This window comes from Candoia aspera, chromosome 1 (assembly GCF_035149785.1).
Source record: "Candoia aspera isolate rCanAsp1 chromosome 1, rCanAsp1.hap2, whole genome shotgun sequence".
In the NCBI taxonomy this organism is placed as follows: domain Eukaryota; kingdom Metazoa; phylum Chordata; class Lepidosauria; order Squamata; family Boidae; genus Candoia; species Candoia aspera.
In genome coordinates, this window is record NC_086153.1 from 332672745 (window position 1) to 332696138 (window position 23394).

Below are 23394 nucleotides of genomic sequence, written 5' to 3' on the forward strand. Positions count from 1 at the left end.
AAATAGAGAATTGCATGTACGAACTGTGGGAAGAGCACAAGACTGCTAGCTAAACTATTGCTCTAGTGCTTATATATGGAGCTAACATTTTAGCCATCAAAATGAAAAGAAAACTGGATTTTTCTTGCAGATGTGAGTGAACTCTGTAAGTTCAGTTATTTGGGGCAGGGGGTTGGACTAGAAGACCTCTAAGATCCTTTCCAATCCTATGGTTCTATGATTCTGTGTTATATACCTTTGACTTTTTTCTTTTTCTTTTACTCTATAGCAGTGTTTCTCAACCTTGACAACTTTAAGATGTGTGGACTTCTACTCCCAGAATTTCCCAGCCAGCCATGCTGGCTGGGGAATTCTGGGGGTAGAAGTCCACACATCTTAAAGTTGCCAAGGCTGAGAAACACTGCTCTAATTTATTATATCTGTTTAGCATCTTTTGCATTTAACAGTGTCATGCAGAGCAAGTGGAAAGAGTTTTCATTATAGGTAGAGCTGAGATGAATTGCAAAAATTAATGGCAGCCTTCCTTAACTTGGTGCCCTCCAGATGTGTTGGATTTAAGCTCCCATCAACAGGGTAATCTATAGGGCACCAAGCTAGGGAAGGAAGCTTTCTGGCACAGGATAGAGCAGTACTGGATTTTACAGATCATTTCAGCTATTTTTTTTCCTGAATTCTTCAGAATACTATTAATTGTGGGAGTTAGGAAAAAAAAAGTTTAATGTATTAGGCAACTCAAAACTGAAAGTTTTCCGACAAAAACTGCACGTGGTTTATTTGTCAAAAGCAAAAAAAAAATGATTAGGTTTTAAAAGTTTAGGGCATCAAGGCCATACATTTAAAGATTTAATAGAATTCTAGGAAGTTTGGGGTCTTAGTGGTCATGTAGTGGGGCAAGGGAGGTGCCATTGGCTTTATGCAGCTAGCAGTGAAGTTCTAAATCCTCTTGCAGGATCAGAGAACAATTTTGGCTGTGTGGCCAAAGGCCGGATGTTGCCCCCCAAAGAATAGTATTGGTGGTACTTGGGCCCCTTACCTTACGTCCTGTACATAACCTAAAGATGAATGGGAGTGAGATATTCCTATAGGATTTGTTGACTTGCCCGAGGATGCTGGAGAGGAAAAAGGTGATGGATGTTTGCTTGCCCCAGAAGGAGGAGGAGGAAGATGGAAGAAGACCATACCCTCCAGGGCTGCTCTGCTGCCCCCATTCTAACGGTTTCTGCAGTGGTGCCCGGGAGCAGGGGGGTCTGGGTGTGTGCTGTTGGTGAAGGCCGCCCAGTTTCCTCTCTCTCTCACCCCCTGTAGGTATCTCTCGAAGTCCCCACCCCTCCTCTGCGCTGCACTTTCCCACCACCTCGATCCTGCCCCAGGCGGCCTCCACCTACTTCCCGCACACAGCCATAAGGTACCCGCCTCATCTGAATCCACAGGACCCTCTGAAAGACCTTGTCTCGTTGGCTTGTGACCCATCCAATCAACAGCCAGGACCGGTAAGGAATGGCCAGGATTATAACTCCTGTCACCTCTTGTCTTGTGGCGTGGGAAGTCCATAATGGCTCTACTCAGTCTGGTTCATGACTCACTGAGTTCAAGGAGAAACAGCATGGCAGTTATTTGAAATGCCCTTACAACCAAGCAACCCCCAAACCCTTGAGTGGGTTTTTTTTTCAGCTATCACAAGACCTAGAAGAAAATACTTACACATTTTCTAAATGGTATACTTAAGCCAGATTTCTCCAACCTGGTGTTCTCCAAATGTGTTGGACTTTCGGAATCCCTAAGCAACATAGTTTAAGCTGGTGTTTTTCAACCTTGGCAACTTTAAGATGAGTAGACTTCAACTCCCAGAATTCACCAGCCAGCATGGAGTCCACACATCTTAATGTTGCCAGGTTTGAAAAATACTGGTTTAAGCCATACCATCTCAGTCTTGGACAGACATTTCCACTTTCATATTTGCTTTAATGTTTTGTTTTGTGTTTGGGCCTGGCAGCAGCTATTTTTACTTTCCAATAATGCCCTGGAGCATTAAAAAAATTGACATAGTTTTGTTCTAGGCTATTATTCTTAATAAATAAAAAAAGATGACACTTGGCATTCGGGGGGATTGTTATCGAGGGTGAGATCTGTCCCATCTTCAAAATCCCAGTCCTAAAACAGCTAAGCCTATTGGCTGAACAGAGGGAAGCAGAGTCAGATCTGTTGGTATATTACTACCACCACTACTAGTACTACTACTATTATGGTTGGTCACACATTCAGCCAGATGTTTAGACTGGATTTGGCATTTTTGTCCACCTATTGAGTCCTTCTGTCATCGTCGTCATCATCATTGGAGACCAGGGCTGTAAGTTTTACTGGGAAGTCAAAAGAATACCCCCCAAACCCATCTTGGAGAAAGACAAATGCAAGCTACCTCTATATTGTCACCAAGAAAAAACAAAACTTCAAGGACACATCCCTGCAGTCATTAGGAGTGGAGTACAGTATTTTTAAGACTGCTAAGGGCCACCTGCACGTATGCAAGTTTTGAACAGGACTCAAAATGATGTGTGTGCTTGAGGAAGGATGGGGAGGGGTTTGCTCATCTTAAATCCATGGATCTTCAAAACCCTGATGGTAATTATCTGTAATATGCATAGCATGCCTCAGGCAAGTTCATGAAGCACAAGGCCATTGGTGGCAAAGGTATGTAAAGGGTTTAGTGAGGGAAAAATGTGGCTTACAGTCACATTGTATATTTTGAAGTAAAATATGGCACAATCCTTCTTGGACAAGATAAATAATAATCAAAGTAGATATCCAGAAGCCTTTATTTGCATGCTGTTACTTAGGCAGGTCTGATGCTAGTGAAGAGGTAATGAATTCTCACTAATTCAGTCTCATGCTGAGAACTTGTACAATGAGGCCATTGACTGTGGCACTGCCCCCGGTTCGGGGGTGGGGTTGGGGGATGCCCAGGGTGGGATCAAGGAAAAGTCTTGACAAAACTGTTGGGATCCTCAGAATGGAGTAGTAGGACCTGCCCCACCTACCCAGCTATGCGCTGAAGATGCCATCTTCCCCTCGGAAGATGCTCTCAGGCTAGATAGCAACACACAAAAAAGTGCTGTTAATTGTCAGACCAGAAGACGGTGCAGAGCCACAGAGAGAGCTTTAATAATAAATATTCCCACTGCTCTCCTAATCAAACCTGCATCTAGGCCATATGTGTACACACATGTACACGTATGTCTGCGACTGGAAGGCCAGCTTGTTTCTCCTCTCCTCTGTCTCGGCTGGGTGCCCATCCTGATGGATGGTACCATTCAAGGGCAGTTGATGTATTAGTTATTTTCAGGGCAGCTGGTGAATAATGGAAGGACCTTCTGTCTCTCTTTCTCACACACATACAGACACCTACAGAACAATCGGAAGCTCGTATTGCTTCTGAATATCTGTGATGGCTTCCTTGGTGCAGTGCATCTCTGTTGAAAACAGGCTGGAGATAGGACTGAAAGTGATGTTACACAGGCAGTACTGTACTGACTGTGGTGGGAGCACAAAGGATGCTTCTCAGATCTGTTCATCTAGATTTCCCCCCAGTTTTTGAGTTCTGAATTATCTGGTCCTATGTTCAAAGTGAAGCTGATATATTAACATTCTTGCCATTCTTCCTTTTTTCACTTTTCAAATGTTATTCAGTCCATAGTTGACAGCAGGGTTCGGTATCTTTCTCTGTATTTTCCTTTTTGTCATTAAGTGAAATGCGAATAATATGCTACAGGAGAGCAGTTTATGTGATCACGTGTGACAATTGTACCAAGATTCTTTTTGTGCAGCGTTTTGATAATATTCAGGAATACGCGTGTACCTACGTAAAACGCAGAAGAAAAAACATGTTGATGCCGCTGCACATATCATAGTAGCATCATTGCTTTCTGGTGGTATTTTATGAATGCACCCAAGCATAGGTACTGTTATTTGTGTGGCTGTGGCTATAAATTAAGTTTTGGCAATCTGCACAAAAATCCCACAATGTAAACCTACATTTGCAATGCTAAAGAGTAATAAAGAGTGCAGGAAAAGCAGCTTGTTAGCACAGTGTCAGAGTAAGCAGCCTGAGAGATTTATTAGAGGCCAAATGTGGCCACATGAGCTAGAACTTTTAGGTGGGATTGTAAAGAGGTTTTGTATCCTGGAAGGCACTTTCATTGGCTATTAGCCATGACAGCTTAGTAGACCTTCCATAGTTGCAGTCAGGCGAGCTGGCCAAGATTCCCAGGGTCCCCAGTGAAGCCCGCCCACTGTCCCCGTTTTGAGGGGGGAGGTTCCTCTGGGCGGGCAGGTGACTCCTGTGGGCAGTGCTAATGGCTTGCTCTGTGTTTTTTTTATGTTGTGTCCCTAGTTAAATGGAGGTGGTCAAGTGAAGGTACCCGGGCATTACCTTCCTACCCAGATGTTGGCGCCGCCACCCCCAGGTATGCCCCGCCTGGCAATCTCACCTGACACCAAATCTACCACGACAACTTCCGAGGGAGGGACCACCTCGCCGACGTCTCCCAGTAAGCAAGCCCACTCCCCATTCCTGCACCTACCCACTCCCCAATGGCCTTGTCCTCCTGCCTGCCATCTGTCACTAATTCCTCCCTACCCTCTGGCCACGTTCACCCATTCAGACTGCTCCGGGGTTGGGGGATGGCCACTTTGGGGGAAAGGATTTTGAGATGAGATGGCAGCAGGGTGCCTGGATTTAAACAGAGGAAGTTCAAGTCGTTCATTTAAATGATCAGAAATTGCCACTGATTTAAACCAGTGATTTTTTTAAAAACCCAAGCAAACGTGCATGCTACCATAAAACATGCCAGGTTGCAGGTAAACACAGCCTTTGTAGCACCCCAGAACATAAGGGTTCCAAGGCCTCTGGTCATCTACCTTCCATGCCAGTTGCACAAAGGGAACCTTGAGCTGAGGAGAGCAGTTGTGGAATGATGTCATTCCATTTGGCTCTCTCTTTACATGTTTAAGGACACTGAATAAGATCAATTCTGTGAAAATTATAGAGTATCCCAAACTTTCCAGAAGCAAAAGGTGGTAGTTACATGGCAGACATAAAAGTTCATCAGCCATGCTCTTTGGTTGGCCTTCTAAATTTGGGGTCTGTGAGCAGTAGCTTCCGTGCAACTTTGTGTGGTGTTGCACAGATTCTAGTGCAGTGTTTTTCAAATTTGGCAACTTTAAGATGTGTGGGTTCAACTCCCAGAATTCCTCAGCCAGTATAAACTTCTCCAGCTGGCTTAAACTTGCCAAGTTTGACAAACACTGCCCTAGAGCCTATACCTCCTTACCTCATTGATGGAATGGTGCATTAAAGGGCTGTGCAGCACATCTGTTTTGATTTCAGAAAGGTCCTTCAATTCTTTAAAGCAGCTGTGTCTTTTCCCAGGAACATGCTGCTCAGTCTGAGGAAAAGACACAGCTGCTTTAACCCCTTGAAGACAGGCTCTGTTCCTGCCCCTGTGGGCTCTGAAGACAATTTTGGGAAATGAATTTGAAGTGCTGCACATTCCTGGCATATTATAACTGGGCACAGTGTTTTCCCAAGATTTTCCTAAAGTACAACGCTGCTTATGATTTGGAGAACATTTTTATAGGGTTTTAAAAAGGCTTGTTAGGATTTTTCCCCTGCCTATGTCTGTTCTCACTTCCCGCTCTCTCATACAATATCATCTTCCATTTCTTATCCTGTATAAAAGGGGCAAGTAGCTTCTGAAAATTTGCCCACCTGTGATCTAAATATTGATGTTAGTATAGTACACTCCAAAATAATAATAATTAAAGGGAAGCCTTGCTAGTTCTTAATCTTTATATATGACTTTGATTATGCAAATTCTCACTATTTAATCACTCAGTCAAACAGCATGGATATTTATTTTCCTTATCTTGAAAAAGCCGTGTTCTTCTAGTACCTCCTGATGAAATACTATTATTTTTTCTCCATGCTTCTTCAGTTCTTAACTTAGGCATCTTGCTCTGTTTAATGGAAGCTTATAGGCTGATTGTGGTGAGTGTATGAATGTTGACTTCTACTGTATAGCTTGCAGTGCAATCAGATGTCGTTCCAAACCAGGTCCCTTAATATTGCTGATCTGAAAAAAATGAGGTAAACATTAAAATACACCACATTTTAGAGTGATCCTAGTTCGGTTCCCAGCACCTTCCCAATCATTCAGGCAAACTAATAAAATACATAGCATGTCATTTTCTCCTTCCCTGATAATATTCCTAAAGGTCTAAAAACAATATGCAGACCATAATGCTCTGTTTTGAAATGGAGACTGGCGCAAACTTTTGTTTAGACCAACGTTCCTCAACCTTGGCAACTTGAAGATGTGTGGACTTCAACTCCCAGAATTGGCTGATGGACTTCAACTCACAGCATGCTGGCTGGGGAATTCTGGGAGTTGAAGTCCACACATCTCCAAGTTGCCAAGGTTGAGGAACACTGGTTTAGAGGCTTAACAGATTGGAACTTAACTGGTCATGTGCCTTGGCTCATTGTTCTTAATTGCAGGGAAGAAGCCAAATGTTGCTTTTAAGGGCTGTGTATTTGGTGTAATTTATTTTGTTTTATCGCTGTTTGCTGAGGAAAGGTCTTGCAAATATTTCTGCTGTGCTTTAGTAGTTGTGGAGAGCGGGTGGCTTGGCAAAACTTATTTTGCTTCTAATTAGAGCTGAAGGTCTTCCTAGGAGCTTATATCATCAGCTTTGATGTAGCTTCTTTTACTCATCCAATTTATAGGAGTTTAGCAGTTTTTCGCAACATTTATTTATTTATTTAATAAATATCACACCTTTATTATTTTTATAAGTAACTCAAGGCGGCGAACATACCTAATACTCCTTCCTCCTCCTATTTTCCCCACAACAACAACCCTGTGAGGTGAGTTGGGCTGAGAGAGAGGGACTGGCCCAAGGTCACCCAGCCGGCTTTCATGCCTAAGGCGGGACTAGAACTCTCAGTCTCCTGGTTACTAGCCCATTGCCTTAACCACTAGACCAAACTGGCTCTTTATTTATTAATTTGTTAATTAGATTTATCTCCCGTCTTTCCTCCCTTAGCTCTAGGCAGTATGTACAGTATAGCACTCTTTTCTTCCACATTTCCCCTGACTAACATCCCTCTGAAGTAAATTCAGCTGAGAAGGGCTGACTGGCTCAAAGCCAACGGTGACCTTCCATAGCTGAAGATGGACTTCCACCAGGTCTCTGACGTACTAGTTCAGTGCCTTCACTACTACACGAGACTGGCTCTTTGAACTAAGCAATGTCTCTGTGCTTGTTTTCAGGGTTTCATAGGGGACTAGGGGAAGAAACTATCTGTCGATTAATCTTGAATCTCATTCTCATCATCTTGGTTAATTTGTGATGTCTAAACAGAGAAAGTGCTACGTTCCAAACCCGCCTTGTGAAATTTGGTATTAGATACATTCAAAAGATGTGTCTCTTGTTTAAAAGTCCTAGTTGTTGTTTTTCTCTTTTTCCAAATACCTTTCTGATGTTCCCAGGGAGCTCTTTACATTGGGTATTCATTCCCAATAGCTTCCCTTGGTTACTCATTCCTGATGCCAACCTCCCCTTCCTCCTCTTTGCATGTGGGATACTCCGAACATTTCAATAAATTGCATTTACATGGGTGGCCAAGGAGACCTGGGTCAGCTTCTCCCTTCTCTCTGACCTTGAGCAGATGATGTAGGTGCTGCGGTACGCCTCTTTGCAAAATGTGTGTATGTGTGTATATGTTTGCTTATCATTGTACAGTACATAGAGAGGGGAAGATAATTTATGAGGCTTGTGGGGAGGGAGCTGTTGTAATTGCCGCACATCAGCAAGATATAGTAATGCTCTAAAAAACTCAGTTTTACAGGTTTTTCCCCACAGTGCTTCCTCTGAGTTATAGTGCTGCCTACCCATCCTTGACTTAGCAGAAAATGATGACAGCTGAAACTGGCTATTCCGATTGCCAATTCCTTTCCTGCCTTGATTACCTGTGTTCTCAGTCTCTGTTCCTACCAGCCCCCTGACTTCCGTCCAAAGTGAGAAAGCCTAACAGATTTTTGCACCTTAAGGCTGTCCTTGAATGGTGTCGAAATAAAAGGGGAAATACTCCTTTATCAATGCAATGAAGGACAACTTACTCCTGTCTCCCACATGTTCTGGGGATGAGATAAGGGCAACCTCAATGGAATGCTAAAGGAAAAAGAGATTCCAGAGCATATACGTGCTGTGATTAGGGGCCAATGGGGACATGAGCTATATCCTCTGGAATAGTGTTTCTTAACCTTGGCAACTTTAAGACGTGTGGACTTCAACTCCCAGAATTACCCAGCCAGCATGGGGAATTCTGGGAGTTGAAGTCCACACGTCTTAAAGTTGCCAAGGTTGAGAAACTCTGCTCTGGAATAGTATCTCTGCTAGGCCCATCAGTTGCCTCTGACACACCCAGGCACACATCTCTTTGCAAATAAGCATTTTCAACTCTCAGAAAGGAAGCAATTGTGTAAGGAGCACAGTATACAAGAATAGTGTTTGTGTGTGCTTAATTAAACAAAAACAATATTAGTGATGACTAGTGGTACATATATGAATGCATGTGTGTGTTTATATATGTGTGTGTGTGCATGCATACATACATAATATTTCAATGTTATACAACTGTGGACAAGCCTTCAATTCTGAATTAGCAATCGTATAAACAGTCCATATATGTTACAGAATTAAACAAAAAGAAAAAAAATCCAGGGAATTTTTTATCATAGACAAAGCATATCCAGGAAATGTGGTTGCCTCTCTTGAACATCTTGTTTCTTAAGCCCTCTGTCAAAAGAAGCCTGAGCCAGATGTTGACAAACAATATATATTGGCTGTCTGCTGTGGCAAATAAGGTGTAAATTTATTCTTCCCCTGCTGTATAACATTGGGCTCTTCTGTATGCAGGAAACAAAGCAAAGGTATATTGATCCACTTCTTTTAACTCAGCATTGAAAACAGATTCCCTGGGCAGATTCAAAGTTCCTGTAATCACATGGGGGCAGGGCAGGGTTATAGTTTATGACCTTGGGGGTGGCAGAGTTGTTTTCTAGAACTGTGAGCTTGCATCCTTTTAACTGGAGATGCTACAACTGAACAGGCCTTGGGATTATGTCCTAGAACAGCTTTCAATGGTACCTAAAGTTCAGATTGCATGATTCTAGACTTCTGCAATTTCTGTGGTTCCTATCAGCTGCTTAGGATGAGTTTTTCATCTGATCTACTCTAGCTTGATGGTGTAAAAAACATGCCAAGGCCATAGATCATTAGGAGAACATTGTTTTTGGAGGCAAAAGGTCTCAGGAGCAATTCCTGGTGTATCCAAGGGGGCTGAAAAATATTCTTCCTGAAGTTATCAATCAGTGTCGGTGCTATTGGGCTAAATGGGCCAATGGTCTGACTCAGTATGAGGCAGCTTTCTGTTTTTCTATTGAAAGGGAACAGAACTGTGCAGGTAAAATGTCCTTGGAGGTCATCTAGTCCAACCTGCTACTCATTGCAGGATGTACAGAGCAAGATGCAGCTAGAGCATCTCTGACAATGGCCATTCTCCAGTTTGCTCTTTGGCCAAGCCTGGTTGAAGCCCTGGGAGATGAATCCCTATCTTAAATCATTCTCTAGTTTAAAGCAGGGGTGCAGACTGTAACACACGTACTCAAGGAACCTGTTTCACTCTTTAAAATTAAACCCCAAACCCTCTGACTTTTGAAAAGCAGCCCTTGATACATTGTTGTGGCCTTCCTGCTGATGGATGTTTTGCACTGAAGGCTCTGTATTCAGAATACACAAACTGCTGAAAAGAAAGATAATTGCAAAGGAAAGAAGGACTGAAGATCTTTGGGGTGGGGGCGGAGAGTGGTTCCCGTGACAAGATGGAAACTGTTGATGGGAACAGTGGATTGATTGAATTTTAAAAAGAATATTCTCTTGTTCTCTTTCTCTCTCTCTCTCTCTTTTTCTTTTCTTTCCTCTCTCCCCTACCATTTCCCCCAGCCTACTCCACCCCAGGAACACCCCCTGCGAACCGCTTCGTGGGATTAGGACCACGGGATCCTGGCAGCATCTATCAGGCACAGGTGAGTCTCAAGGACCTTCCTATAATAATTTTAGTTGCTGGGAGGGAGCGGCACAGTCAATCTTGTGTCCAGTGGCAGCCAGACAGAGTGAACAGTAGAAACACCTTTCTACTCTTGGCCCCAACAGCTGTTACTTAGAGGTAGAATGTCATAGTATCTCCAAATGTAGAAGGGATGTATGTATGTGTGTATGTGAAGCTGGAGAAGTACCAGGGCCTGAAGGAGGAACTAGAGAGGATGTGGAAAGCGAAGGCTGAAGTGGTCCCAGTGGTGGTAGGAGCACTCGGGACTATGACCCCTAAGCTGGGAGAGGGGCTCCAACAGGTCCCAGGAGCAACATCAGAGCTCTCTGTCCAGAAGAGTGCAGTGCTAGGAACAGCTAAGATACTGTGCAGAACCCTCAAACTCCTCTGGTAGAGGACCCAAGGTTGAGGAAGACACATGCCACCCTTAGGGGTGAGATGGGAATTTTTATCTATCTATCTATCTATCTATCTATCTATCTATCTATCTATCTATCTATCAAATTTATCACTGCCCATCTCCCCCCAAGGGGGGACTCTGGGTGGTTTACAATAAGACACAATTAAAACAATGCAATATAAAATTATAGAATAAATATAATACATAATAAAATATAAATATAATGGAATCCAGATGGCTAAAAGTTCTCTATAAACCTGCAAGCAAAACAGGGCCATTCTAGGGAGCTAGCCATCCCCAGGAGTGACTATTCTCCCTCCCACCCCAGGCATGGTGACAAAACCAGGTCTTTAATTGTTTGCGGAAGTCCAGGAGTGAAGGGCTCTGTCTCACCTCTGTGGGGAGAGTGTTCAAAGGGCAGGGGCTACTGCGGAGAAGGCATGCTTCTGTGACCCCGTCAGATAGAACTCTTTAACAGAAGGGGGCCCGTAGCATGCCCTCTCTGGATGCCTGAGTGGGATGGGTCGATGTGATGGGGATAAGACGGTCCCTCAGGTATCCTGGTCCCATGCCATGTAGGGCTTTAAAGGTCATAACCAACACCTTGAATTGGACCCAGAAGCAGACTGGAACCCAGTGCAGCTTGTGCAGCAAAGATGTTACATGTGCCGCCCTTGGGGCACCTAAGATTGTCCGCACTACTGCATTTTGGTCCAGCTGTAGCTTCCTGATATTCTTCAAGGGTAGCACCATGTAGAGTGCATTACAGTAGCCTATATGGGAGATAACCAGGGCATGAGTGACTGTTCAAAGGGCCTCTCGTTCCAGGATGGGGTGTAACTGGCACACAACACAAAGTTGCACAAAGGCTCTCCTGGCCATGACTGCCACCTGGTCTTTGAGTAGGAGTCATGAGTCCAAGAGGACCCCCAAGTTATGCACCAGGTCTGTCTGGGGCAGTGCAACCCCATCCAGAACTAAAGATGACAATTTCCCAGATACCGAGAGCCATTAATCCACAGCCAGTCCGTCTTCCCCAGGTTCAGCCGTAGCCTGTTGTTCCCCGTCCAGGCCCCCACAGCCCCCAGGCCCTCGGAAAGGGTGGTCACAGCCTCACTTACTTCACCCAGGATGGAGATGTATAATTGAGTATCATCACCATATTGATGATACCTCACCCTGTAGTGACGGATGATCTCACCCAGTGGTTTCATTTAGATGTTAAAAAGGAGCAGAAAGAGTACCGAGTCCTGCGGCACCCCACAAAGTAGGGACTGGATCTCTTGCTCCCTATCAACACTGACTGGGACTGGCCCTGGAGGAAGGAGATGAACCAGCACAGAACCACACCGCCCACCCCCAACTCCCTAAGTTGGTCCAGAAGGATACCATGGTCAATGGTGTCAAAAGCCACTGAGAGGTCAAGGAGAGCAAGAATGGATGCCCTGCCTCCATCCTGCTCCTGCCAGAGATCATAAGTGCGACCAATGCTGTTTCCGTCCCATAACGGCCTGAAACCTGACTGAAAGGGGTCTAGATAATCCATTTCATCCAGAATCCTCTGGAGCTGCAACACCACCACTTTCTCAACCACCTTCCCCAAAAAGGGGAGGTGGGAGACTGGGCGAAAATTGTCCAGTACAGTAGGGTCCAGCAATGGTTTCTTGAGGAGGGGCCGCACCAGCGCTTCCTTAAAGGCTGCTGGGAACACCCCCTCTCTCAGGGATGTATTTACCATCGCCTGGACCCAGCCACATGTCACCTCCCAAGCTGCTTTCACCAGCCAGGAGGGACATGGATCTAATTCACACACACACACACAAACACACACACACAATTTTTTTTTTACAAAGTTAAAAGCTACAGAAAAATAAAAAAGAACATAGAAAAGAAAAAAAAGATATAAAAAGAAAAATAGGAAAGATAGAAAGATAGAAGAAAAAGTGAACAACAGTATAGATCAAAAAAGAGAAAGAAAAAAAGATTTAAAGAAGAAATTTCCAATCTTTTTTGCAGCAGTTACAAACATAATTAATACTGTTTCCATCCTCCCAAATTACATAACATAGTTCTCTTCTACAGCCCTTTTTAATCAGTAAATCCAGAGCTCGCCAGTTCATTTTTATTCATTTCCATCAAAAAGTCCATGAATATAGAGGTTCTTTTAAGATCTGGCATTTAATATATGAACATTGTTAAATGCCTGTCTAGTGCAACATCCACTTTCCACTATTGCCCAGCCAGATGCCTCCTTGAAACCTGCAAGGGATAGCATTCAGGTGTAATCTCCTCCCACTTGCTTGACCCCAGGATCCACTAGTCTGAGCTGTATAATCCTTGTCTTATTCAGGTAGAGCTGAGAAATATTCTTTCTGAAATCCTAGATAGCTATTGCTACTCACAGCAGACCTGCCATACCCCAGCATGGTGTCCTCCAGATGGGTTTTGGGGCAACCACTCTCAGATTTTACACCAGGACAGGCTGGTTATCCTGGTACTTGGAAGTGGACTGCTTCTGAGCTCAAGGATCTAGGTCTCAGGGTTATGTCCAGTAGCTGCTGATTGAGCCTATTAGTATGTATTATTCTAAAAGCCTCTAAAAACAAAACAGTAGGTTTGATGGCTCAGCTCTGCATGTCTGTGCAATCCAGAACTCTATTTGTGAAAGTTGGAAGAAGGATAAAAACTTCCTCTGGAAACAGCTTCATGCCTTTCTGTGTTGTCTGACCATTCTTGGGGTCATTTCCTGACCTTTAAATAAGTTACACTCCCAAATTACAGTCCCCTTTCATCTCCAATGCTGTCCTCCGTATCTTGGCTCCAAGTCTAGGTCTACTTGGCTTCTCTGATACCATTCCTGCCAGGATTCTGCCTGGCACCTTCCCAGCACTGGAGGGGAAACTCAGTAGTTTCTACAATTACTTTTGCATGCCTCTGGAAAAGCAACAACAACAAAGCACACGCGCACCCATGCACACACTCACAGCCTTGACAGGGAGCAAGTTCAGAGGCCAAAGCTAAGCCCAGTCTCTCCCCCCCCTCCCTCTGCTTGGCCTCTTAAGATACAATTGGCTGGCGTCCTTAACGAGATGGCTCCTGGCCAATGGGATTCCTTCCCTTCCCCTCTGGCGTTGTTAGAGCCTGGCATCAGCCATTAGTTGCAGCTCTGGCCGAAGGCGTGACAAAGATTTCCGGGTAGCAGACTGTGCCTTCCCTCCCCAAAAGGAACAACTCCAGCATGTGCTACCTTCTCCAAGAGGGCTTAAGAATTATTTTAGAATTAGCTTTTTCATTCCTTTCACCTCTCTGGGATCTGACCATCAGGGTGTAAGAAATGTGACACCAGATTGTAAAATTCCACAGGTGGGTGTGTGCTCTGTGGGAGAGGCTGGCTTTGCAGCTAACTTACTGACTCTTTACCTTTAATCTGGCCCTGCCAAACCTGAGGCCTGCTGAGCTGAACACAAGGGGTCTGATCAACCTTAGCAGCCTGATAAATCTTCGAGACTGCAAAGTGGAGGAAGAAGGTGTCAAATGTCCAGCTCCTTAACGCAATTCACAAGCCACGTTTAAAAACAAACAGGAGGACTGAAGTGAAGTCACTTTCTCCATCATTCAGCTCCTCTTCCCTTTCACTGCATCTTTGCTTATTGTTAGTGGGCTAAGACTTTGGGAAGAGGGAAAGGTGCTCCACAGTGAGACCTCAGCAGTCTCAGGCTGCTTTCCCTCTTCTGTGGCGTTCAGTTTCAGTCAAACCAGATGAAATTGTCAGAGATCATTAGATGGGTCAGATCCATGTTTTACTTTTCAGTCGTGTTCACATTTTTTTAGCACAAGCTGGTTCTGCCTCGTTTCCCCATAAGTTAGTGATTTTTTAAAAAAAATCTGCACAAAACTTATTGCATATTTTTGTATATGCTTTCTTGTAAGGTGGGCTTTTCCCCCTGTATGTGCATGTTTATATGCAGTTTTTCTAATGTACACATTTCCTATTGCATTGCAAAATTAAGAAAAATGCCAAAACAAAGTAATGGTGTCCCTCTTGATCAATTTCTTTGGGAAGTGTGAATTAGGAAGATTAGTATTAAAATGTGAAGCAGACAAGTTTCAAATCAGCCTTGGAGATCATCCTTGATGGGCTCTCCTACCTGTTACTACATCTCCCTCTTAAATATTTTGGGGGGGGGTTGCTGAAGAGTAAAATTGCAGGCCTCTGCCTCTCCTGTAATTTGCCTCTTCTACTTTTATATAGTGCTTTCAGGCATTTTAATCATTTTCTGTATATTATCTAGGTCAGTGTTTCTGAACCTTGGGCATTTTTTTAGATGGGTCGACTTCAACTCCCAGAATTCCCCAGCCAGCATGCTGCCTGGGGAATCCTGGGAATTGAAGTCCACACATCTTAAAGCGGCCAAGGGTGAGAAACACTGGTCTAGGTAATTCTCACTTTCCAGTGAAAATAACCTTTGTAGAATAGGCTAGAATTATTCTCCCCATATTGCAGGGGAAAGACTGAAGCTGAGAGAAAGTGAGATAGATTGTCTATTTTAAAAGTTCACGAAATGAGGGATTAAAACTTCATTTCTTAGCTGTTATCTACCAGACCCATTGTAAGTGTTAGAACAGAGGTAAGTCCCTTTTCTAGCTGTTCCTTGGACGTGCCAGGGGATTGTCTGATATCAGTAACCAAGGCCAGAATCCAAAAGGGGGTTGGGGAAGCATCCCTTTGTCACCTCTATTCCCTTTTTCCCTGTCTCACATATCCATACCCACCTCTCTGTGTAAGAAGAAAAGAAGTACCCCTTTCTTCATGAACAAACCACACTATGGTGGGTGAAAGAGACACACTTGCTCACCTGGTCATTGCTAAAAAATGGAATTCCTCTGTTCAGTGATAGTTTGTCACTGATCTTTGAATGCAAAGGAAGTATTCGTTTCAGATTTGAAGGAGTATTGGGCAAAGCACTCAATACCTCCCCTGCCTACGTCCATCTCTTCCTTCATTTTGTCACCAGCAACCTTTCCTTTTTTCCTTTGTCCCAATCTGTCCAGAGGCAGGTGCAAGACAAGTAGAATACTGTAAGCCTTTTCTTTCCTTGTTCTTGTTTCTTCTCACATACTTAGTTGACTGCAGAGGGAAGGTAAACCAGTAGCAACTGCAATGAGGAAAAACGGGGGCCCAGGCCAGGAGACTGTGGAATACAGTAGGAGGCTCCTTGCAAGGATGCATGAAGCCTTCTGCTGGAATTAAGTATCAAGAGGTGAATACATATCACCTCTTGTTCATTGCTTATGAACTCCAAAATAAATTGCTGGGTAAGCAGAACAGGTCTCGTAACCTCAGTGAAGAGAGCTGCAGTTATTTATTTATATTTATTTATTTATTTTCTATCCTGCTTTTATTATTTTTATAAATGACTCAAGGTGGCCAACATACCTAATATTCCTTCTTCCTCGTATTTTCCCCACCACAACAACCCTGTGAGGTGAGTTGGGCTGAGAGAGAGGGACTGACCCAAGGTCACCCAGCCAGCTTTCATGCCTAAGGCGGAACTAGAACTCACAGCCTCCTGGTTTCAAGTCTGGTGCCTTAACTTCTGAATGCAAAGTCTTTTGATGATGATGATGGTGATGATGATGATGCAAGGAGATTTTCTGCTCTGCTCTAACTAGGCAGGAGACACTCAGGTGCTCACTGTCTCCCTCTGTGCATCATTTTTGTGCATGCTTAATCCACTATGTGGTTTGAAAACTCCCCAAGGAAGAAAAAGACCTTCTGACTGCAGAGACAGCAAGTGCAAAGTAGTGAAGGCTGCCACATACAGGCTGCGGTTGTGCAGTTCAGAAAGATTAGTGAGGGAGTGAATATCACCAGTGTGGTACTGCTGATTCCGCAGATGCTGCCTGAGCATTGTAAGAATTATAGTGTGGTCTCCCATCACCATTCTGATAGGCGGCAACCAGATTTATCAATACAGCTACCTAATAAATATGGGAGTGAGTATATTCTAGGTCAGCCTTTCTCAACCTTTTGACCCTGGAGGAACCCTTGAAATATTTTTCAGGCCTCAGGAACCCCTGCACATTCGGGCTCAAATATAGGCCAGAAGTTACAAAATTATTTGTTTCATGGGTAGGCCTGTCTATAGGCATTAACAGTGTTCTTAAACTAAAAATAATGAAATGTCTTCAATGTGAAGTTGCCCGAATTTGAAATACTATAAATCGTGATATCCCAGGGAACCCCTAGTGACCTCTTGCAGAACCCTAGGGTGCCACGGAACCCTGGTTGAGAAACCCCGGGCTAGGTTAAAGATTAAAATTCACTGCCCAGGTGATCCACATTTTTGCAACAGGGAAAGACAATCTTCTACTGCCAATATCAAATGCACCTGTTGGCAGGCCATGTGGCCCTTGTTGATGAGGGAACCTTGAATGAAATTTGGATTCAGCTTCTTCATTCAGTCCTGATGCTCACTTGGCCAACACGGGTCAATTCCATCCACTCCTCTACAGTAACTGCAGCTAATGTTGGGGGAAAGAGGACAGAAAGAAACATTATGAGAATTATTCTAGTTTAATCTTATGTTTTATCCAAAAAGTTAAGGTACTGTGAATATGTTTCCTTCCCTCATTTATTACAATGCAGAACTGATTCTGGTTCTGATAATCCAAAAGGTCAGTAAGGGATATGCTCACTTGGGAGAAAAAAGTGTGCCACTTTCTGATTTCTGAGATTCTAGGAGATATATTCCATACATTTCAGAGTATGCCTATGTAGTTCATCCAGGCTAGAGCCTTCATTACTTCAAATTTAAGACGAGAGTCTCAGGAAACGATGAAATGATTTGTGTTCATTTACAGAATTCTGGCTTTGCTACTGATGGGGACAGGCTAGAAATGATTGAGGGCATTTAAAGTATGTCTCCTAACTAACAGAAATCTTATTCAGGGTTAAGAATTTAATTTTTTTTTTAAATGAAAGCCAGGGGTTCTTAGGAAGATGTAGTCTGTGCCCAGAACAACATTTCCGCACTTGTTCTATTTTTCTTCATGGCATATGCAAGCAGTACTATAGTCACTAAACCAGTGTTTCTCAACCTCAGCAACTTTAAGCCAGGCTGGGGAATTCTGGGAGTTGAAGTCCACACAGCTTAAAGTTGCTGAGGTTGAGAAGCACTGCGCTAAACCTAGAAACTAAATTTATAGCCAAATGGGAGAAGCACAAGGAGAGGCTTGCACTGCCACCTGCTGGAAGTACTGTATGTGAAAACTTCAGAGCAAATATTTAATCATTTAAATGGTGGGATTTTGGAATTGCTGTATGTAGGGACCCTTCCAGCTATAGTTGCTGGTAGCCAAACATGAAGGAGGCCAACAATAAATTCCTATCCTGATTCCAACTCTAAGTCCAGTCTGGCACATTAAGGCTATTTTGAGGCTGAACTGGTTTACAGTTCCTTGAGATCCTGTCCCTGCCCAAGCCAACTTGAGAAAATGCAGAAAAAGCACACAAGCCGCCAAGATCTTATTGGAGACTATCCACAGTTCTAGCTTCTCTCTCCCAAAGCCTCAAATGTTGGGAGTGTGGACTTGCTAGGTGTGTTTTTTGTGTCCTTGGCCTTGTTACATTAGCAAAATTCCCCTCTAGAGCACTTAAGCCCTCCTTCTACTCCATGCCAAGAACATGTGGTTCTTTTGTCCAAAGTCTTGCCTGTTTGCTTGGAGAGCAGGATCTTGACTCAAATTCATTGTTATGAATTATTATTTGTAACTGCAGATTAATTCAACGGCTCCCAGAATCTGGTGATACATACTTTTGGTTTTCCTTAGCCTAGTTAGAAAAATCAAATTTCCCACAGACAACACTCAATTTCAACCGGTTTGGTCATTTACTGAACTGAAATCTATTGAAAGAAGTGCTGGACCAAGTCCTGTATGTGTTTTCATGATTTTGTGAGCTATGTAAAATATTTTTTAGAAAAATCAGTTCAATCGTGTCCGATTCTCGGAGGCTGCCTGGACAAGTCCCTGCATTTTTCTTCAAGGTTTTTCAGAAGTGGTTTGCTATTGCATCCTTCCTGGGGCTGAGAGGGGGACTGGCCCAAGGTGACCCAACTGGCTTTTCTGGTTTCTAGCCTGATGCATTAACCACTACACTAAACTGGCTCTCTATAACTCTCTTATCACTTTTTCTTTAATCCAAATCTTCCTCCTGGAGTAACTATCCCAAAGTCACCCAGCTGGCTTTGTGCTTAAAGCAGGACTGGAACTCCCTGTCTCCTGGTTTCTAGCCCAGTGCCTTAACCACTACACCAAACTGGCTCTATGTAAAGTATAGGTGGGATATAAATATTTCACACCAATAAATAAAGCTCTTTGCACATGCTCAAAGGCTCCATTCTCTAACCCTGGTGCAAGAAGTGGTAGCTTTCAGATAAAACAGTGCTAATTGGAAATGTAGGGATAAACAAGCCAATTTGGGAGAAAAGTTTGAATTTCCTATATAGATGGGAGGGTGTAAAACCTACTGGTCTTTCATATACAACTCCTTTCTGCAGCCATGACAAACTAGCATCACTGGGAGGGATATATTTGTAGGGGTGCTCAGCATATTCAAGAGTCTCACAGCATATGTGAGAGCCAGTTTGGTGTAGTGGTTAAGGCACCGGCCTAGAAACCAGGAGACTGTGAGTTCTAGTCCTGCCTTAAGCCATCTGTGTGTCCTTGGGTCACTCCCTCTCTCTCAGCCCTAGGAAGTAAAAAGCAATGGCAAACCACTTCTGAAAAAACCTTGCCAAAAAAACTGCAGGGACTAGTCCAGGCAGTCACCAGGAGTCAAGACTGACTTGAAGGAACAGCTCCCCCCCCCCTGCAATTCAGCATGTTTAGGCCATGGAGTATATTCCAAAATGGAAGCGGAGCAAGAACAGAGAATTTGGAAGGGCAAACACAAATGGTACAATATTTTGTAATTTAATTTATTGTTAATAAGATATCAATGATTTGATATCTCCTTATGTATTTTATACATTGTAGGAGAACAGCCATGGTAGTCTATCATAGCCAAAAATCAGGAGGAGTCTGGGAGCACCTTTTCCAACTAGCATCTTTTATTAAAAGGCACAGCTTTTCATATGCTGCAGCAGTAAGAAAAGGTGCTCCCAGACTACTGATTTCATGTATTTAATAATTTCTCTTCCATGGGGTTACATATTTGGGTTGCAAGAATCTGGAGAACCACTAATGGCAGCATTGAGATACCTAACATTGTAGCTCTTTCCTGCACCCTCAAGGTTGTCTGGTTTTTGGCAGCCCAAATACAGTGAGTCTGTCACTTCTGGTCACGTTACAAATTAGAATGCTGGCAACTTTTGGAAATGTTCGGAAGGCTGCCTCCATGGTTTTCAAGCGCCCATGTTAATCTCAGGGCCTCAGGCTTGATATCCGATGTCTACTGAGTAAAGAAAAGGTTGCCCCTTGGCAGTACAACATGTAGGTGACAGCTGATTTCAGAGAGGGTTCAGAGCCACCAAACCCTCCTCATCTCTTCCTCTTTCTCACCCATTCTCCATCCATCCCTCCTCTATTATTGTATCTCTTCAGCCACCATAAAGCTGTTCTGGTTCATGGTCACACCCTCAGTGTGGTTTTTGTGGGCAGCTTTCCCCCTTTGTGCAGTCATGATGCTGGTGACCTCTCTCTAGTTTCCTTCTTCCAAAGAAATCCCACAAATTATAAGGCCCCACTCAGCAGAACCAAGGAGGAAATTAGAGCTTTGGCAGTGCTGGGTTGGAAGGCCAAGGGAAGTTACAAGCATTCAACTGTTTTGTTGTTTACCAAGCAGAGGTACTTGACGGGGAAACTCAGGCTGAATCTTTTTGCTGCTTACGATTTGGAATTGACAGCCAGATTGGAAACCACCAGAAAGGCTGGCAAATCTATCCAGGGCCCTCCGCTCCATTTTATCCAATGTTGAAAATTCAGCATTGAAATATGACTGTTTGTTTGTTTATCAAATATTACCACCGCCCATCTCCCCCTCAAAGGAGGGACTCTGGGCAGCTTACAATAAAACAAAATTTAAAATTCAATGACCTTATAAATACAATATAATATAGATAGACAGTAAAAAATATAAAACATAATAAAAGTCCAGATGGCTAAAGATTATATCTCAATCTATGAGTATAAAGGCCCTTCTAGGGCACTAGCCATCCCCACATGTGACTGTCCCCCTTCCTGCTCCAGGCATGATGACAGAACCAGGTTTTTAGTTGTATACAGAAGTCCAGTAAAGAGGGGGCTTGTCTCACCTCTGGGGGAAGCATGTTCCAGTGGGCAGGAGCTACCGCAGAGAAGGCCTGTTTCCTGGACCCCGCCAGATGGAATTCTTTTACAGATGGGGTCCGTAACATGCCCTCTGCATGACCGGGTGGGGCGGGCCAATGTGTTGGAGATGAGATGGGGACGAGACGGTCCCTTAGGTAACCTGGACCCATACCATGTAGGGCTTTAAAGGTGGTAACCAACACCTTGAATTGGACCCGGAAGCAAACTGGGAACCAGTGCAGCTTGCATAGCAATGGTGTTACATGTGCCCGCCTTGGGGCACCTAAAATTGCCTGCGCAGCTGCATTCTGGACCAGTTGTAGCTTCTGTATACTAGTCATTGCTTCACAAGGTCCTGGCTTGTATGCACACACTGATTCACTGATCAGCTGCTGGTTCCTGAGAATCCTGCCTTTTTCTTTTTCTTTTTTTTTTTTTTTATGAAACAAATCATGTCTTTGAGCGATACAAACATCTGAAGCCAGAATTGCAAGAAAAGACTTCCACTGACAAAATCTTGACCTGGGGTCCTGACCTACTGTTGTTTTTACTATCCAGTTTAGATGCTAGGACTCCCTGTAACTAGATGTGATGTTGGTCACAAGACCCAGTTGGCTTTGGATCAGACAGATTCTTGGAAGCAAGGCCACTTAACGAATGAATGTCTTAGATCCTAAGAATGAGGGGGTAGTTTACATCCAAATTCTGTTGGCTGACCGTTGGGAAAAATGAGAAAACCTGGAGATCGGTTATGAAAAAAGACATGGCTGGCTGGAATCATCAAGAGGAACATGCTGGGACTTTGTCCAGGTCCCACTTGATACTTCTAACAGCTGTATAAATTCTGTATACTCAGAGCAGTCACTCTCTAAATTCCAGGAAACAGGTGGGGTGGGGCAGCCGAGTGAAGCTACAGTATATTTGTGCCCTCTTTGTGGACACTCCAAAGGTTGATACCTGGCTGTTACCCTGGGCTAGATTGTTTGTTTTTCCCCTTTCATCCAGCCAGTGGCCAAATTTCCTTCACTTTGATTTATAACTAGACTTGGCAGATTAATTTTTAAAAAGGAGTTGGAAATAGTTCTGTTTATTTCAATCTTAATTGTGGACTTCAGACTTCATCATGCTCCACAAGACCTCTCTAGGACAATGACCATATTGTCCCAACATCTGTCCTCCACAAAGTACATCCAGCAGTCTTCTAGGCACAAGGAGCATCCTAAAATACACTGGAAATGATATTTTTTCCAGGGACTGCTGCACTTTGGACGTTGGGCAGATCCACACAGTCTCCTTGCCCTGGTTTCAGAATGGTCCACTAGCCATTTCCAGAGACATGTCCACGTACCACTGCCTGTATCTTATTACCCATCCACAGCTAGGCAGTGTAGTGTAGGGGCCTCTGCTCTGGAAGTCCCTCTTATCCTGCTCCCAGACACTGCAGGCAGGGAATCCAAGGCACATTGAGGTGGCCTGAAATGACATATTTCAGGTCAGCAAACCTCTGGCTCTAATTAGACCACCCCTTCCATCCAGGCCTTGACCTGTTATCCTGACCCTCAGTCCACTTTGACCATGTGAGAATTTGGAACCCCAACTTTTACAACTATTTTTTAAAATAAGTTGTCACCTAGAGAGTAGGAAGTCTGAAATTGACTAGGCTGACCCTGGTTTAATGCATGAAATTGGAAATGTAATTGAAAGGATTCATTCTTGTACTTCTGTAGCCTGTCTGGCCAGCAACTCCATTCCCAGTAGCCATTGTTTCCAGGAGCTCTCATATCCTTACTAATATTCTTGGAGTACTTTATAGCTCCTATATTGATTCCCCACAGCTAAACCCTGTTCTTGAACTCCAGCTCTTCAGTAGCACTTACCTAGTGGCTGCACAAATCCAGACAACCACTAAGAGGCAACCAAGAAGTAAGGAAAATTTTAACTCATTGCCACAACCTAATGGTCAATAGGGTGAACAGCTGACTGATCAACCATAGTTTCAAGGCACAATAAAAAAGTTCAATTGAATGATAGTACGAAGGGAAAGAAAGAAAATGGCATTGCATGGTCTAAACAGGGCATTGTGCATGCTGGTGGAAGGAATCTTCCGCATTGTGGATGATGTTGGGCACGGCTGACATTTCAGCCAATGGAAACAACAATTATGGCCCTTGGAATATTTTACTTTAAAGCTGTATGGCAGCAGCTCAGGACAGACCTGTATTGGGTGCATAGAAGAGTGTGCTGTGGGGGCAGCAGAATTTCCTGTCTGCTCCAGAATGGAAGGGGAGGACATCAAAGCCAATGTGAGGATGTGCTCATTGCCGTGGCAGCCAGCCAGCCAGAGGGAGGGAAGTTCATTATAAAAATCCAAGTGGGGAGAACCTTTGAGGAAAAAGTCTGCTCACTTCCCACTGAAGGTGGCTGCTATGATATGGGTGAACCCGTTTTCCAATCGCTTCACTAAATGTTCTGTACATGTTGCCCTCCTGGTTCC

General features: G+C 43.8%; 1 protein-coding gene across 3 annotated transcripts in view; it reads left to right on the forward strand.

The window, feature by feature from the left end:
* Positions 1-23394, forward strand: part of NFIC (nuclear factor I C) — a 147608-nt gene that overhangs the window by 107118 nt on the left and 17096 nt on the right. For 2 of the 3 annotated variants that reach the window (XM_063290753.1, XM_063290752.1), the window contains exons 8-10: positions 1306-1490; positions 4388-4544; positions 10063-10145. In XM_063290753.1, the coding sequence (XP_063146823.1) occupies positions 1306-1490; positions 4388-4544; positions 10063-10145 (425 nt within the window). The remainder of the gene's footprint in view (positions 1-1305; positions 1491-4387; positions 4545-10062; positions 10146-23394) is intronic. The other variant, XM_063290755.1, reaches the window with a different exon arrangement.